Source organism: Porites lutea, chromosome 9, assembly GCF_958299795.1.
Source record: "Porites lutea chromosome 9, jaPorLute2.1, whole genome shotgun sequence".
In the NCBI taxonomy this organism is placed as follows: domain Eukaryota; kingdom Metazoa; phylum Cnidaria; class Anthozoa; order Scleractinia; family Poritidae; genus Porites; species Porites lutea.
In genome coordinates, this window is record NC_133209.1 from 30970762 (window position 1) to 30985941 (window position 15180).

A 15180-nucleotide genomic window follows, 5' to 3' on the forward strand; every position below is an offset into this window, starting at 1 on the left:
ATTGTAGTTCTTTGTTTAAGTCTTAAGACCTCAAAACCATGTGCTGTTCGGTGGCACATACCCAAAGGCCAAATAAGGAGTGCACGGGGCCCTTCCCCTCGGGTGAATTCTGCGTACGCCAAGACAAGATTCTCCGCACTTAATCACCAACAATATGACTTGTGCTAAGAAAAACGTACAAACAGTACATTTTATTCAAAGGTTTAAAATCAGTTCAAGATTGTGTTAAGAGTTTCGACATCGCTTTCCTTCTACGTCTTAGTTAAAGCGTTTCTTCTGTGTGCACAAATCAGCTATCTCAGCCTTGATTTATAAAGATATATGCGCTCCCTCGAACAGATGGTGCTGAACCCTTAGTAGTCGTACCATCCAATCCTGAGGCATGTTATGTATGTATATACGCGGGTAATACATTAGGGAAAGAATAAAACAGGAAAATGACCAGTAAGAATTAAGTTTAATATCAGCGCGCCCCTTGACCAGCGTGGTTTTAGCGCTGAAACAATTTATATGAAAGAGGCCCAGCGAAAGATTGCAGAAGGAAGCCCAGTACTAAGGGCCATTCAGGGTCACTCAAGACTTTGAGTTGGGGTGGTTCATTCTTGATTTACATTATATTTTGTTTTACATTTATTTTGGTTCACGTTTATTTTGACTTTAGAATGGAAATAGGTCATATACTGTATCAAAGAATATAATATAAATGGATAAAACCAGAATGAAATGATGTACTTAAATGTAATATTCCAAGGCAAGAATGAATAACAATTGAGTTGTAAACGCATTCATTAATGAAAATTTTAGTTTCTACTCAAATCAGCTGCTTTATCCAAAAGCGCCACGTTGTGTATTGTTGATAAATTGGAGATATTAATTTCTTCTTAGTTTACATAGCTAACTTATGTCTTAGTCAGTAAGAAACGGGGTCTATAAAGAAAAAATATTAGGTAACAGAGGTAATTTAATTGACTCGGGTTCGCTAGTGCTTTTTGACCAAACATGATATTTTTCTAACATACAAGTATTATTTATCTTTTTTGTTAAACAGAGTTAGTTTCAGCGTCGCTGTATTTATACTGCGACATGTGTACAATCGACATTAAAGGTGTCTTACGTGGGAAAACTGTAACTATAAAAATAAAAGTAAAAAAATCAAAATGAATCCCGATTTTTATTCTAAGATGTCAATCGTTAATCACGAGCGGGGTGTCATTCCGTCTTCGGTTAAGTTTTTAATACACAAACATGAAAACTTTCCTCCGCAATTGCGTAGGCGAAAACGTTGAGTCAAGAACTGAAAAAAACGTCAGTGACCAGAAAAAAAATACTGCCCACTAAAGATAAATGAGAATTGTTGTTTAGACCCAGCTTAGCTGAGACATGCATGGTAACTGATTAAGCATTTTGCGTTTATCCCTACGAGTACAAAATTTGGTTGTTTTGTCAGTTTTTCGTAAAGAGAATTGAATGCATTTCTTAAGTTCTTTTCAGGGGTTAGTCCATATTAGTATTTCGATATAATTACTTTTGTCGCAAGATGATTGGTTCGCGGTGTGCGGGCGTTCTTATTTGACGCTTGATTTACTTGCTTTTAAACGCTGATTGATTTTCAAAAGAATTAGCATACCGCTTCTCTTAGCCGAAGCTTATTTAGAAATGCAAACTGCGATTACTTGGAGAATCCTCAGCGAATATTTATCGATCGCCATGACTTCGCTCTACTGACCCGTTGATTTTACGGACCGACCGTGCGACATGGAAAAGACAAGGACGTGTTTTAAGCCCGGACTTGGTTGTTGGGTGGTTGTATGGGTCGTTATTGCTACTATTTCTCTTGTTTTATCATATGCCATTGCTCGCTCGAATGGACATATCTCGTTCTTTGTTCCAGCTATAAGTTTCACAACTTCAAAGAACCCTGAAGGAGCGGTTTTTGCCCAGTTATTTAACACTACGGCCCTTATAACTTTGATTTTGATCGCTATTCGCTACTTCCAAGTTAAAATGATAAATAGGCAAGTGGATGGTGGGGAATCGTCGCATTTATCCCAACTCAACTCACTGAGTATTGTTTTCGGCATTGGGGGCGCGCTGGGCGCCTCACTGGTAGCGAATTTCAAGTCTGTAGAGGTAAGTTTTCAAAACCAGGTTTGTTTCAGTTATTTCATCGTCCATCTTATTATAGCTAAAGTTCATTCTATTCAAGACTTTCAAAAGAATTTTGAATCGTTAAGTTATCATGATTTTTTAAGTTCTGAAAGTCATTTAATTTGGCGGTAAATTTATACAGTTAAGAAATATAGATTAGGAAATTTATGCGGCTTTAACGCGCGGGAACTGAATTTAGGTCATTAAACGTAAATGTACCGAACTCCCGGACATCGAGATTTCTTCAACTTTTTTTTTCTGTCGTACACCAATCTAAAGGGATTAAAATTGTTTGCTTTCAGTTGTCGAATGTACCTTTACTGTTAGTAGTTGATCTCTCGGCTCAGATCCGCTCGAACGAGCTAATGACTACTTTTATTAACCAAGATGTTTTTCCTTTACAAGTACTCATCCACGTACAGGAAGCTGTCAAAAGCATTCAGGAGTCCTATGAACTTTGAGCAAACTTTTTCATAATTTACCTTTTTTTTTTTGCATTCAGCCAAATTTTAGCACAACCAGTCATTCAATCTCTCCGACTATACATTTGCTTCAAAATTATCAATTATTCGACTTCTATTCAACTTCGCTGAATGGATGAATGGTTGCCTAATTGAAAATCTTTCTCAGCCTTTGTAATTGTGCGAAAATTTACGCTATAGTTTTTGGCCGTTTGACGGCTTGGTTTGCTTGAAGTAGAGCGCAATATTGTTTTCATAAGACATAATTAAAATTAATACACCAAGAATAAAAAGACAAGCAATTGAAGATGTTTGTTATTTTCACCCGAAGGTTGGTTTCTGCGGAAACTTTTCTTTTCTCCTGTTACCTAGAAACACTACGCTGCGTAAAAAAACTGTGTTATTTCTTTTAATCTTAATGTAGATTTTAAAAAGCCCTTTCTTCCTTAGCTTTCCTTTTCCTCGGAAGACTTTTCCCAGGACGTACTTAGCTTCAAAAATTGGCGCAACTACAACAGAGACTACATTCGAAACCGTGTTTGTTACTGACTTGCTTGGCTGGGCAGTGATTATGGAAAACGAAAAATACATGAGATGGGAGTCATTTGTGGCTCGGCAGTAGGCAAAAAGAACAAGGCAAACATAGCAGCAGCGGCAGTGGACCAGTAGTCCTATATTTTGGTCTGTTTAGCAAGAGAGTGGATGGCCCCCTAGTTTACTGATATAATTGGTGGCTCGTTTCATCCCACAGTCGATTCGTCTGAAGTTCAGTTTCGCTCGGGCGTAAGTCGATTCGCCCGATGACAAACAACACGGCTTATAACAGAAGTTTTTTAGTTAAGCTTGGATTCTCAGAGCTGCTATTGCCAAAAAAGGTCCAGCTATCTGAACGATGTTAGCCACGATCTCGATAATCACATGACTGTTTTGTGTGAAGCTAGTTTAGAAATGCAAACTTAGAAACTGCTATTACTTGGAGAGGCTCAGCGAATATTTATCGGTCGCCATGACTTCGCTCTACTGACCCGTTGACTTTACGGACCGACCGTGCGACATGGAAAAGACTAGGACGTGTTTAAAGCCTGGACTTGGACTTTGGACCTATATAGGGTTTAAACTAAACCGTCAAGAGAAAACGCAATTCGAACCAACAAAGCCGTGATGTTTGCTTCGGAAATAGCCGGCAGTTCGGCAGAGTTCAGTTAAGCAAAGCTTGTTTCTGCTCATCTGATAATTCTGAAAAGGAGTTCTGGCGTGCAAACCTTTGTAGGGACGCGTCCATCCCAGTATAGATTAGTGTCAAGGCAAGATAATTTCTTTTCTTACCAGCCAAATTCTGATGCCTTCCTCGGAGAAGAGAATTTAGTCACTAGCAACGCTTCTGCTTTCCGGATTGATTCTGATAATTCAAGAGAACTCAAACTTAAATTAAATTACATATAGAAGCACAAAAGCGACAAACCTAAGCTTTTGTTTCGTAGGATATTTTTTAAAGGGCAGGAATTAAGTTTTGAGGTGGTAAGAAAACAGAGAGGTGAGCTTCGCATTTTGTTCAGAGATGTCGATAACAACAGGTTATACTGGCAAAAAATCTTATTGTAAAACTAAACTAATTTCCTACGTATAGTTCTAATCCTGGGTGACCTGTGCTTTTTATGCCGCTCTCCAACTCCTCCCCCCTACTCGGACTCCATCCCCTTCCCGCTTCTAATATTAAACACAGTGTGTCAGCAATAGCACCCGGCCATGATATGATTCATCCTGTCTGTGCCTTTTTGTTATTGCAATGCAGACAATAGTGGACGTTTCAGCATCTGTCTTGTGTCCGGTCTTTAATTCACATTTCAAATTTGGCGATCGATTGAAAAAGAGTTTGTGACGTTGGCTTCGTGTGGCGCAAACAATACAGAAAATACGAATGAAATTAGCAGTTCTAAAATCAAAATATATGTCAACAGCCAGTTTAGAAGAGTTCTACAGCTGTAGGTATAAACTGCCCGACTTCAGCTGTCTAACAAGGTTTTAAATATTCTTAACTTCTGATAATTATCTCTTGACTAATAAATATCAGTTCCACCCTGATCACTGGCAGGATGTGCTTTTGAAATTTCTGACATCCCGTTTCCTCGTTCGCCTTTCAGGCTCCAGTTTCCTTGGCTGTAGAAACTAGCGGCCGCTGACAACATCTTTTGTTTCTTTGAACGGAAACAGAATGCATTCGTAACAGAAACGTTCGGTGTTCAGGATTTTTAATTAAAACTGAACTTCCATGATCCAAAACAAATACTTTTGAAGAATCTGTATTTTAATTCCAGGACCCATGTCATCAGTTCCTAACTCTCTCAGTAGTCTGGTACATTTTTCGATTCAATATGCTGTTTACGTCCACTGAAAATATCAATGTGATTTAGCAGCAGCTGGCTGGGAGGAAACGGAATTTACATGTAATTGTTAAAGTGAAACTTATCGAGTTCTTCCCCGTCCTTCAAAAATCAATACTGATTTTGATTTGTTCCTTTAATATAGACACTGTTTTCTTCCTTCATTTCCTTAGATTAAATAAAAATGACGTGAATGATAGCTGAAGTTACCAAACTACACATTATATATTGTCCGTGTATCACGTTCTGTAGTTGCCCTGCGATCCGTAGCTTTAAACACAAAAATGACAAAAACAAGAGGGTCTACTCTTCATCATACAACATAGCACCTTAATCCGGCGCGGTTAGTCAGTTTGCTGGGAATTTTTATTATTTAGCGGGGAAGCTTTCGAACCCTAAAAACAAGCTAACCCAATGCAACACGACCTTCTAGAAGTTGATCTAGTCTTCTCCTTTATTTTCTGCGCGGGCAGAACCTGTCGATACTTATAGACTTGACAACTGCGGCATCGAAGTTATTCTTATAAGACATAGTTGCTGCTTTGTAGCAGGGAAGTTGGTTACTAAAATCTGCAAGTTGAGAAACGACACAGCATATAAGATTTTTAAAGCACGAACACATCATCTTTCCTTTTTAATTCCAGCCTTTCTGACTCATTTGGCCAGTCAAATTCATAGGAAAATAAACATCTCTTTCTTCAGTTGACAATGTAAGTTCCGGTCGAATATTATTTGTGTGCCTCTCTCAAAGCAGGCAATTCTGAAACTCAAGTTGTGATCTGGGGATCTCACTGATTTTATTTAGGGAAAAACCATTTACTTTATTTTATTTATTATTTCCAAGGATAACGATGACGCGGTTGGTATTGTTCACGTGATCGGAGCGGTGATCCTTTTTACCAGCGGTGCTGGGTATTGTTGGACCCAGACCATCGCCACCCATCAACTGACGAAATTCAGCTCTGAAAGCAGACCTGTCTTCACCGTTCGCCTGGTCATTTCATGTGTTCTTACAATAAGTGCCCTAATATTTTTTATCTGCGAAGGGCTAACCTACCATGGTTCTTTGAAGCACGAATCTTCTGTACAGATAGTTGGAAACTTGTTTGAATGGTTGGCTGCGTGGTGCTTTGGGCTGTATGCCTTGTCATTCTTCAAGGAATTTCAAAATCTATCCTTGAGTATCCAATGTATACCTAGATGCGGTGGCAAGAGCAGCGACGCCCTTAAGTATTCTACCATACCTGTCTCGGGTATTGATGAAAATATTACGGACAGTGATTAATGTATAAGTAACTAGTGGGTAACAATATTAATTTTAACTCTGTCATTTCCACGAACAGGCAACTTAAGAATCAAAACTGCCAATTATCACATTACTCCTCCTCATTGTACTTGGTAAAAAAGTTTAAATCAAATTGATTAAAATCAATTATTTGTTATTAAGGATTAACAAGGCAGATCAGTACTATGCACGAAGCACTATGTGCATGCCTTAAAGCTTAATTCAACCCTTAACTTTTTATTTCAGGTAGCTGCACTTAACTAGAGCTTGCGCCTCTACTCATTGATAACTGAATTTCAGCTCAGTCTCAGTATGTGACAATTTTAAAATCATTTCAATTTATTTAAATTATCAAGTGTGTAAATATGAAAATGTAAATCAACCCAGTTTAATTTCATATGTTTTGCGACTGTTATTATTTAATGCTACGAATTGTGAATTATTTTTGTAAGATCTATAGTTAATGTTTGTTCTAAGTTATTTAAGAGTTGGGGCTAGCGTGGGATTATACGTGTTCGTGCTTGATGCTGAAACCTAGCAGTCTTGCACGAACAATCGCACTAGCTCCAAAAATATGCAATTTGGATTTTTCCTGGTGATAAGAGGAATAATGGAATAAAAATGTTTTCCTGTGGAATTGTCAGTACCTCTCTTCGTGCATGGAATAATGTAGTTCAGAAGGGTGGTCTTAATGATAATTCCTTTTTTCACCCTCGGTAGTATTTATAGCAGGAAGGCCAGCCAGTGGGGTCGACTCCAGAAACAGGAATACGGGCTTACGAGGGAACGCGGAGAGTTGTCCATGCTGTCGCCAACTGTTCCGACTGTCTTTTTTTAAGTCTTTTTTTGTTGAGACTATACTAGCACTGTACATTCATTGTAGAGGGATCATAAACTTGACAACTCGCCTAAACTTTAGAGCTCAGCTTTACCTTTGCATTGATAGATCACAAAAATCGAAAGCGAATTTTATGAAAGCTTATCAGTTCATACTACAAGGGCCAAAAAAAACACAGCTAAGTGGAACTACAAGAAGAAGGGATTTTTATTTTTTCCTCGATTTTCTATTTTAGTGCGCGGACACCCCAAACCATTTGTTGGTGTTGCGGTTAACTATTGCTATGTTTTTATAAGTTTATCGCCTCGCCAGCAAGTTTTTATTTCAAACCCTTGATCTATCAAATTTCTCGGTTTGCAACGGTGATGCCGCGGTTTTTGGGGGAAGGAGGCAGCGGCTGATGAAATTAGGCATTATTGATTATTATTGTATGCGACTCGAAGGGACGTCTGAAATTCAGGCTAATGATTTTCTTTCTGGTAGATTAAAAAAGAATTGATGATTACGAAAAGAAAAAAAAGAAAAGAAAAATGACATTGTGATTCCCATACCGGGAGTCGAACCCGGGCCGCCTGGGTGAAAACCAGGAATCCTAACCGCTAGACCATATGGGAATTACATGGTCTTGCAAACTCAAATATATGTATTTAAATACAATTACTGATGGGAGGTTCAATACTGTTTTTTTTTTTCAATATTAAGGCAGCTCAGCATTTTAGTAAAGCTTCGCTAATCAATCATACTTAACTAAGCGAAGCGAAAGTGAGTAACAGAGACGAATCTAATACAGAAAGCAGTCAAGCAAGACCGGCATAACAAAGGAACGATAATAGACATTCCTGTGCTGGAAACAAGTCAAGGAAAATACTTTAGACAAAAAGTGGAAATGTCAGTAGTTAGTAATATTTTCCTCGTTTTGTCGGAAGTCAGTTATATTTTTTGCCGTTTGTCGAAGCCGCCCTTCTGAGGGGCTCGTATTCCGAGGGCTTATACGCGAATTGAAATTTGCCTTTCAAAATCGGTCGGGCTCATAAATTAAGTTAGAACGTTTTCACATCCTAAAGATAAAACGCCTTTTTCAACAAGGCATTTAGAGAAGTGACAACACAATAACCCACCTAGAACAGTGTCCAAAACAACAAGAAACACTCGTAGTATTTTAGTCCGTTAGCTAGAAATCTAAAGGATACCTTAGTTTAGCGTATAAGGACAAATCCCAAATATATATATGCTGACAGAGGCTTTTGCAACCACGTGACAAGGCCGCCATTCTATACAAGAAAAAACTTTTGCAGAATTTGCATGGAAAAAGAGAATGTAGAAGCGGAGGCAAACGTTTTTGTTCTTTAGTGTCAACTAGCATTCAACATGGGCCGCCTTGACGGTCAGTTGCAAAGCCTCAGGCAGCATACAAAAGGAACTGCTTTTTTGCTTCAAAAACCCTCACACGGTGTTTTTTCAACTTTTGACTGGGACCATTTGGCAAAAATCCGTCAACACAGCTGCAACGAAAATCTATCAAAGATATTAGCTCTGCATAGTCACGGAATTTTACAGACATTTCTCGAGGGCAACTTCGTGCCCCCCACCATACAAGCGTCGGTAAAATTTTGCTGCCTAAGCTTGTAGAGCAATATATCGTCGATCCCTTTAGACTTTTCACCCTTAAACTTGGTACGTTTTCGTATTTTAAAGCGCTCCTTCCAGAGTCAAAACTATAACATATCCGTGAAAGGGTCTATTTTGGGGGCTTACATTTGGTGGTGCTCAACGAGAATTATAAAAGAAAAGAAGTCAGAAAATTTGATAAGAAATGTCGATTGCTGAATTTTCAATGACCTTGTGTTTTGGTTTTGTTGTTGACCAATACTACTCAAAAATTGTATTGGCTATTTAGAATACAAGAAGAAGATTCACGTCAGGTTCTCGTCAACTTGTATAAACGGAAAATTTATTGGAAATGAAACGTGCCTTCTTCTTTAAAACCTGCATAAAATTCTTTGACGTCATGTGCTCGTAGTTGCTTGATTGGCAGGCATAAATGGCAAATAAACATAACATAGATGGAGCAGGTGGCATCCAGGTTACGCTCTCCCAACAAGAGGCGAAACAATTCCTTCTCCTCCTAAGAGAACTGATAATTTTGCAGGAGATTCAGTTTTCCTCAAACAACCTGCCCGTGTCATCATGGTGAAGTGTTGTAGAGGCATATGGTTGGGTTTTAAGAAGCTCATCGTACGATGTCTGGTAAATCGAGCTGGAATGCAGAGGAATCGTCTACTATGTTGTCGGAAATGCAACGGTGAGAAATATATGTCTAAAAAGGAAATTCTGCAAAATAATTTTACAAGTTAGGAATGTAGTTTGCTGCCGTATCATGTTTACTTAGGTCCTCTGACAAAGAGGTTCTTTGCGAAAGGTTAGTTTAATCAATGCAAGCTTTTTTCTATCCACGAGCATATTATATGGCCAAAATGAGCGTCTTTCTAGCGTAAGGTACCTGTTAGGTTTATTCAACAACCTGCTAGATTTGTGTAAGCGTTACTACGCCTGGATCGAAGAAAAGCAAAACTTTATCATGAATTTCACCAATTTTGTTTGCCTCTATAGTTGCCGATTAACAAAACTCAGTTTTCATTATACCAGAGGACCAGTTACTTAGGGAATTATCTAACAATTCTATAAGCGTCTTTTTTTTTTTTTTTACAAATTGAGCCCAGTGGATAATCGGAACGTAAAGTCAATCAAGGTTTTTATCATCTGCGCTATACTATTTGAAATTCAGTGATGAAGGTGGCCTCTTTTGAAAGCTTGCAGAGAAGCAATTTATTCAGTTTTGCTAATTGCTCACATATCATTATTATCATATTCCAGTTACAGCGTTAAGTTTATTAAAATCCTCTCTCCGCGAAATTCATCAGTGGAAACTATTGCCGACTGATGATTCTGAAGCGAATCAAACTTCATTGTCAAAATAGACTGACCATAATGAAACTTGCTTTATGCTTCTTCCAGGCTTATTTCGGCTACAAGTGCCTTGAAAAAACTGTTGGATATATTTTCTACCACTCTGAAAAGAAACCTGAAGCTTGGCACTATACAAGGGCACCCAGCCAACGACTGTTTTCTGTAAAATATCTGTTGGGGGAAGCATATATTGCCTAGAATTTTCTGTATCTTGAGGACGGCTTAAAATTTCCAGATGACCCTTCCATTCATGTACAATTTTGGAAGCTTATCTAATAAATTCCTAGGATTTTCTGAAGTATAATTTTTCACATTTCACTGCCCTGGTTAGGCTATTTTTCGTACAAAAAAGGAAACCTAAAATTTTGGGATTCAAAACTATTTATGGAGAGAGGAAACAGAAAAATTTCGTAATACGTTAAATTGCGTCTAAAATTTTGGGAAAAATAATACTGAAGCCCTTGTAATTTCGAAAAGACTCGTGTTCCCCAAGGAAGACCGGACAGATCCAAATTTTTGAGTGCCGCTGAGAATGCATTTCTAGAGATCTTAAAGTACTCAGGATAGCCTAAAAAGTGTTTTCAATGTTTTTAAGAGGAAACCATACGTTTCTGGGTGCCCCTGACTATATCCCCAGCACCGTAGGAAAACTGAGCCATTTGCTGCGTTAACTATTGTCAGTACACTGCTACATCGGTTCGTCATTTTTTCCAGATATTCAGACACCTTTAAGCTTAAGGTTGCTTGGCGCTACACTGAAAACCAACCTGTTCTCTGATTCCAAAACAATGCAATTATCTAATAGTGGTTCGTCCTCATTTTCTTATCGGCGAGTTTTGTTACAGTTAAAGCTACAGCATTTGTTGTTCAGTCTTTATTTGCACTGGAAATACCCTTTTTAGTTTTGAAAATTTTCATCACGCTGACTTTCAAAACAACATGCATGAATCCAGTAAATTTCATTTCCATACTCAGCATCTCATAAGTATGTGTTATAATAGAAGACGTCCAAACTGTTGTATGTGATTACATCAGGTTTCTATATATTTTAAAGGTTGTATTTCTTGGAAAAGAACTGATTAGAAGTTTGCCTGTTTGTTTGACTCGTAATTGATGTTTCTCAAATATGCCAGTATACTTTCCCTCTCGTACTGGTCGATACGCTTTTGAACATGTTCATTATACTGTGATGTTTTGTGAGAATGTACTGAATGGTCTTCGTGAAAAAAGTAGAGTGTGCTGCGATGTCACTGACAGTATACGGCAAAATTCGGAAAATAAGCCCCGGGGCTTATATTTTTCGAAGGGCCTTTTTGAGTGGCATATTTTTGGAGGGGCTTCTATTCGGAGGGGCTTATCTTCGGAGGGGAATTTGCGTTTCAAAATCGATTGGGCTAGCCTTATAGTAGGAGGTAATTTACCGTTTTTGCTTTGTTTTACTTTTGATTTGAGGCACTTTTCCAAGTATAAGCCCCCGGGGAGCTTATATTTGGAGGGGCGATTTAACGGAGGGTTTTTTGCGTTACCGGTTTGGGGGGCTTATACATGAAGGAGCTTATTTTCGGAATTTTATAGTATTATATTAATTTTATTTGATGTTTTCCAGCTTGTTGTGGTTCCTGTAACAGATGCTGTTGTATCTGCCTGTCGCGTGTTCCCTGTGCCTCACTGATTGCCTCATTTATCTTGGCGATCGGTTTTACTGGCTTTGCTCTTGGCCTCAGTGAAGGTGTCAAAAACCTTAACAAGTTTCTCAAGATGGATATAGTGTAAGTGCAGACCATCAACATTCCTTATCCATCCACTGAATCGGAGTAGGAAAACATGCTTTAGAATCAAACTAACGACCTCTATGACGGTTTTTAACGTTACGAGTAAAGGTAAAAGTCTTAAATTTAACGTCGATTATTCGAAACAGTACTCATTAGATCGACAAATCTGAGCCAACTGTGCACACATTTACCCTCCCCCCCCCCCCCACCCCCCTTCCGTCAGTGCTCCTTTTTACGGGTATTTAAAGCTACTTAAAGTTAGACGGGAAAGGAAAGAAGTTGAAACAAAGATTTGAGGTCTTACCTGGGAATCGAACTCTATCGGAACAGCATGCTCCAGAAAAACCTTTCCAGAAAATAGCTGAAAAAGTAAAGCCCTTGCTTAAACAGGAATTCAACTTAACCTCGTACATCTGCACTTTTCCCTTTAGTTTCATCATTTGCTTGTTTTTACCGCACATTTATGCTTAGAAAACCAGGATAAGTTTCAACCTGCGTCTTGGAGTTTTACCTAAGGATGAAATACTGAAACGAAGGCCGTATCATTGATATTTACAGTGACCTGGCCTCATTAGGGATCATGTTGTTTGGCGTATTTCTGGGGTCAGTCTCGGGACTTGCTCTCTTGCATGGATTTGCAGCTACAGGTCGCACTCGGTTCACAATTTATAGAGGATGGAAATGTCGTCTGCTCGGACGGTGGTGCATCTGCTTTGTAAGTCTATATCTCTATGAGAAAATAAATGCTACGTAGAATTTGGTTAAAAAGCAGCTAATTTTGGAAAACAGGATATGAGGGATAACTTAGTTCCTAGGCCCCAAAGTTTTTGCTGCGCGGTCAAATGAATTGACTTAGCAGGCCTAGAAGAAAGTCTTAAAGAGGCGAGGCGAGGTTGGTCCGAAAAGAATCTACGGACAGCTCCGACGGAAGTCTCTATATAAATAGCTAGCGAGGGCAGAAAATTATAGAAAAAAAGACAGGTGCGAATTAATAAAGTACTGAAAAAGTTCAAGACTGTCTTTTAATTAATTCCAAATGGAAATCTCCTTCACGCCAAATAGTCTTTGGATACACGTGACAGCAATAAAAAAGCCGACTCATCATTTTTCCTTTATTTTTTTCTGTAGCTGTTTGGATGGCATTATTTTATGCTTTTTCTGTGGTTGTTCCTCGCTCCGACGCTGCTTATTCCCCTTATATTCATGGGAATCTTTTTTGGAGTGTGTCAGGTGAAAGTCGTCAAGCAACTCGGAAAGACCTGCATTAAATTTGAAGAATATGGTAAGTACAAATGACAGTAATAGGTGGAGAGATTAAACCTAGAGTGACCAGTGGATTAGCTTGGAAGGGTGGGGGGAGGGGGTGGGGGTTAGGTGAGGAGGGGTTACACGGGTCGGGCCAAGCTATGTGCTGTGTTTTTCTAAAACTGACATTTTTCGGATGCGCAGTGAGCTTGAGGGAGGACAAAAGCCAGCAAAAACGCCGCATAGATAGATGATGGATCATACGTTAAGAAGAACCGAATACGCTATCTCCTCATACAAGAACCACTAAAAATAATTTGATGCGAGGAATTGTTCAACAAAGTAAGCTTTGAAACGAAAGTTTTGGAGAAAAATTTGGATATAGGACGGCCGAAATTGCACGGTTGCATACCAAAGATGCGATAAACCTAAGGTAACAACTGTTTCACGGAGAACGATATAGAGACATTCTCGCGAGCCGGCGATAAAACTGCCGACTTGAAACATCATGTCGATGCTGGTCGTAAATTGTTACACAAAGATCTTCCAAAGGTCATTTTTAGCAAGTCTTGATTTGTTTGGTGCTATTTGATGTGTAGGTATTGGAGATCTTGTCAGTCCAGAAGAAGTTTGTGGCGATGACTTGCTGTTATTCTGCGAAGCGGTAAGGTTTACATCTCTGATTGGCCTGCAAACTGGACGGCTTAGAGTAATCAGGAAGTATTCTTCAACACTAGTACACTAGTGCTTTAGGTACAGGGGACCACAGCCCCTCAGGCGAGTCTCACCTGTATATCAGCTAAGCCTTCTTTGTAATAGACACCTGTTCATGGCCGCGACATCAGACGCTCCGGTTGGTGCAGCTTGTTTCGGGGTACCCTGCGAACAGTGGTCCATCTATCTCTTTAGATATCTAAGACGATCGAAGGGCCTCTGTTGGCAGGGTAGTTTCGGGGCTGTCTACGGAGCGTAGATAACTGGTCTAGTGTTTGGTCTCAGGTCAATGATTCCCAGAAAAGCAAAGAAACGTTCTCACACGACGAGTTGCAGTATTTAAAAACTTTTCCTATAGAAATTTATCCTATGAGTATTCTGTTTACATCCAGTCTGTTATTATTGCTTTTTTTTAAAAATGTTTGTTTATTTCTCAGATAACTGGAGCCACTCCGTATTTCGCTGCTGTTTTTGTTGGCGGGCTTTTCATTGTCGTGGGCGTGGTAAGTGGCGATGCGTCTGGTCAATACATAGATAAATTTTCCTAAAACTCCTCTTTCGCATTCGTCGATGATAGCTGCAAATTAATGGACACCCTTAACTTTTACACTTGAAAGAATTGCTAAAATACTTTTTACTCTAAAGGAGCACCCTGAATACTAAAAAAAATAGGTAAATAATCGGTATGTAACCTGCAGTATATTAGGTAGGTAGAAGGGGTAAATGGGAACTCATCCTAGTTTCCTTGCGTGTCCAATTTTCTTTTCCCCTCTGCAGCTGAGGCTGTACTGCATGAATGGCAAGAAATCCAAATTTTCTAAACTTTTTCCAGTGCAATTCCAGTTTTAAAGGTCATCGAATGGACACGAATTCTCTTCCAATTTGTTTGAGTTTTGATTTTTTTGTCTCATAGTTCCACATGCTGTTCGTACTAACAGCAAACTACGCCCATGTTCATGACCAAAGAAGAGTCGAAAAGGCCTCAGAATGTACCATTTGTAGGACATGCTGTACGGTAAAGGACCCAGACCGTTACGAGGACTGCTTCCCTGAGCCCCCAGTAGAAGAGGTCCAACTTACTTTGCAAGAGAAATTGAAGATAGATGCGGGGGACCCTGAAGGAGGTGCCCACCCACATAACCATCCCAAGTGGAACTATGTATACGACTTCGAAAAGGCGCCGCTAATGTCTGGCAAAAAGTACTAATCGATTCCAGTTTTTTTAAGAAATTGACACCGTTCAAGTTTGTTCTCTTTGCTCAAGAAAAAAGGGATACCTTGTCTCATTTAGAATGGTGTGTTTGGTACCCTAGAGATGACTAACAAAGACGAACAACTCGCGTCACAAAAATAACCTTTTTATGCTGCT

General features: G+C 39.1%; 2 protein-coding genes and 1 non-coding gene across 3 annotated transcripts; 2 read left to right on the forward strand and 1 right to left on the reverse strand.

Moving 5' to 3' along the window:
* Positions 1 to 1635: 1635 nt before the first annotated feature.
* Positions 1636 to 6903, forward strand: LOC140947795 (DNA damage-regulated autophagy modulator protein 1-like). Its single transcript, XM_073396992.1, has 2 exons — positions 1636 to 2130; positions 5835 to 6903. Exons 1-2 carry the CDS (start codon positions 1756 to 1758, stop codon positions 6273 to 6275), a joined length of 816 nt encoding a protein of 271 aa, XP_073253093.1. The 5' UTR covers positions 1636 to 1755; the 3' UTR covers positions 6276 to 6903.
* Positions 6904 to 7655: 752 nt separating this feature from the next.
* On the reverse strand, positions 7656 to 7727 carry Trnae-uuc (transfer RNA glutamic acid (anticodon UUC)). The gene has a single exon. It is a non-coding gene; the product is annotated as a tRNA-Glu (tRNA).
* A 1469-nt stretch (positions 7728 to 9196) lies between these two features.
* LOC140947782 (neuronal membrane glycoprotein M6-a-like) lies at positions 9197 to 15119 on the forward strand. The gene is made up of 7 exons (XM_073396975.1): positions 9197 to 9415; positions 11687 to 11849; positions 12411 to 12567; positions 12981 to 13134; positions 13697 to 13761; positions 14249 to 14314; positions 14725 to 15119. Exons 1-7 carry the CDS (start codon positions 9301 to 9303, stop codon positions 15016 to 15018), a joined length of 1014 nt encoding a protein of 337 aa, XP_073253076.1. The 5' UTR covers positions 9197 to 9300; the 3' UTR covers positions 15019 to 15119.
* The last annotated feature ends 61 nt before the right edge of the window (positions 15120 to 15180 follow it).

Excerpts from the sequence above, each read along its gene's own strand:
- LOC140947782 (XM_073396975.1), top strand. The coding sequence starts at position 9,301 with ATGGTGAAGTGTTGTAGAGGCATATGGTTGGGTTTTAAGAAGCTCATC. Across the intron at positions 12,568-12,980 it reads GACGGTGGTGCATCTGCTTT|CTGTTTGGATGGCATTATTT; the intron begins GTAAGTCTATAT and ends TTTTTTCTGTAG. Across the intron at positions 13,135-13,696 it reads CATTAAATTTGAAGAATATG|GTATTGGAGATCTTGTCAGT; the intron begins GTAAGTACAAAT and ends TTTGATGTGTAG.
- LOC140947795 (XM_073396992.1), top strand. The coding sequence starts at position 1,756 with ATGGAAAAGACAAGGACGTGTTTTAAGCCCGGACTTGGTTGTTGGGTG. Across the intron at positions 2,131-5,834 it reads CGAATTTCAAGTCTGTAGAG|GATAACGATGACGCGGTTGG; the intron begins GTAAGTTTTCAA and ends ATTATTTCCAAG.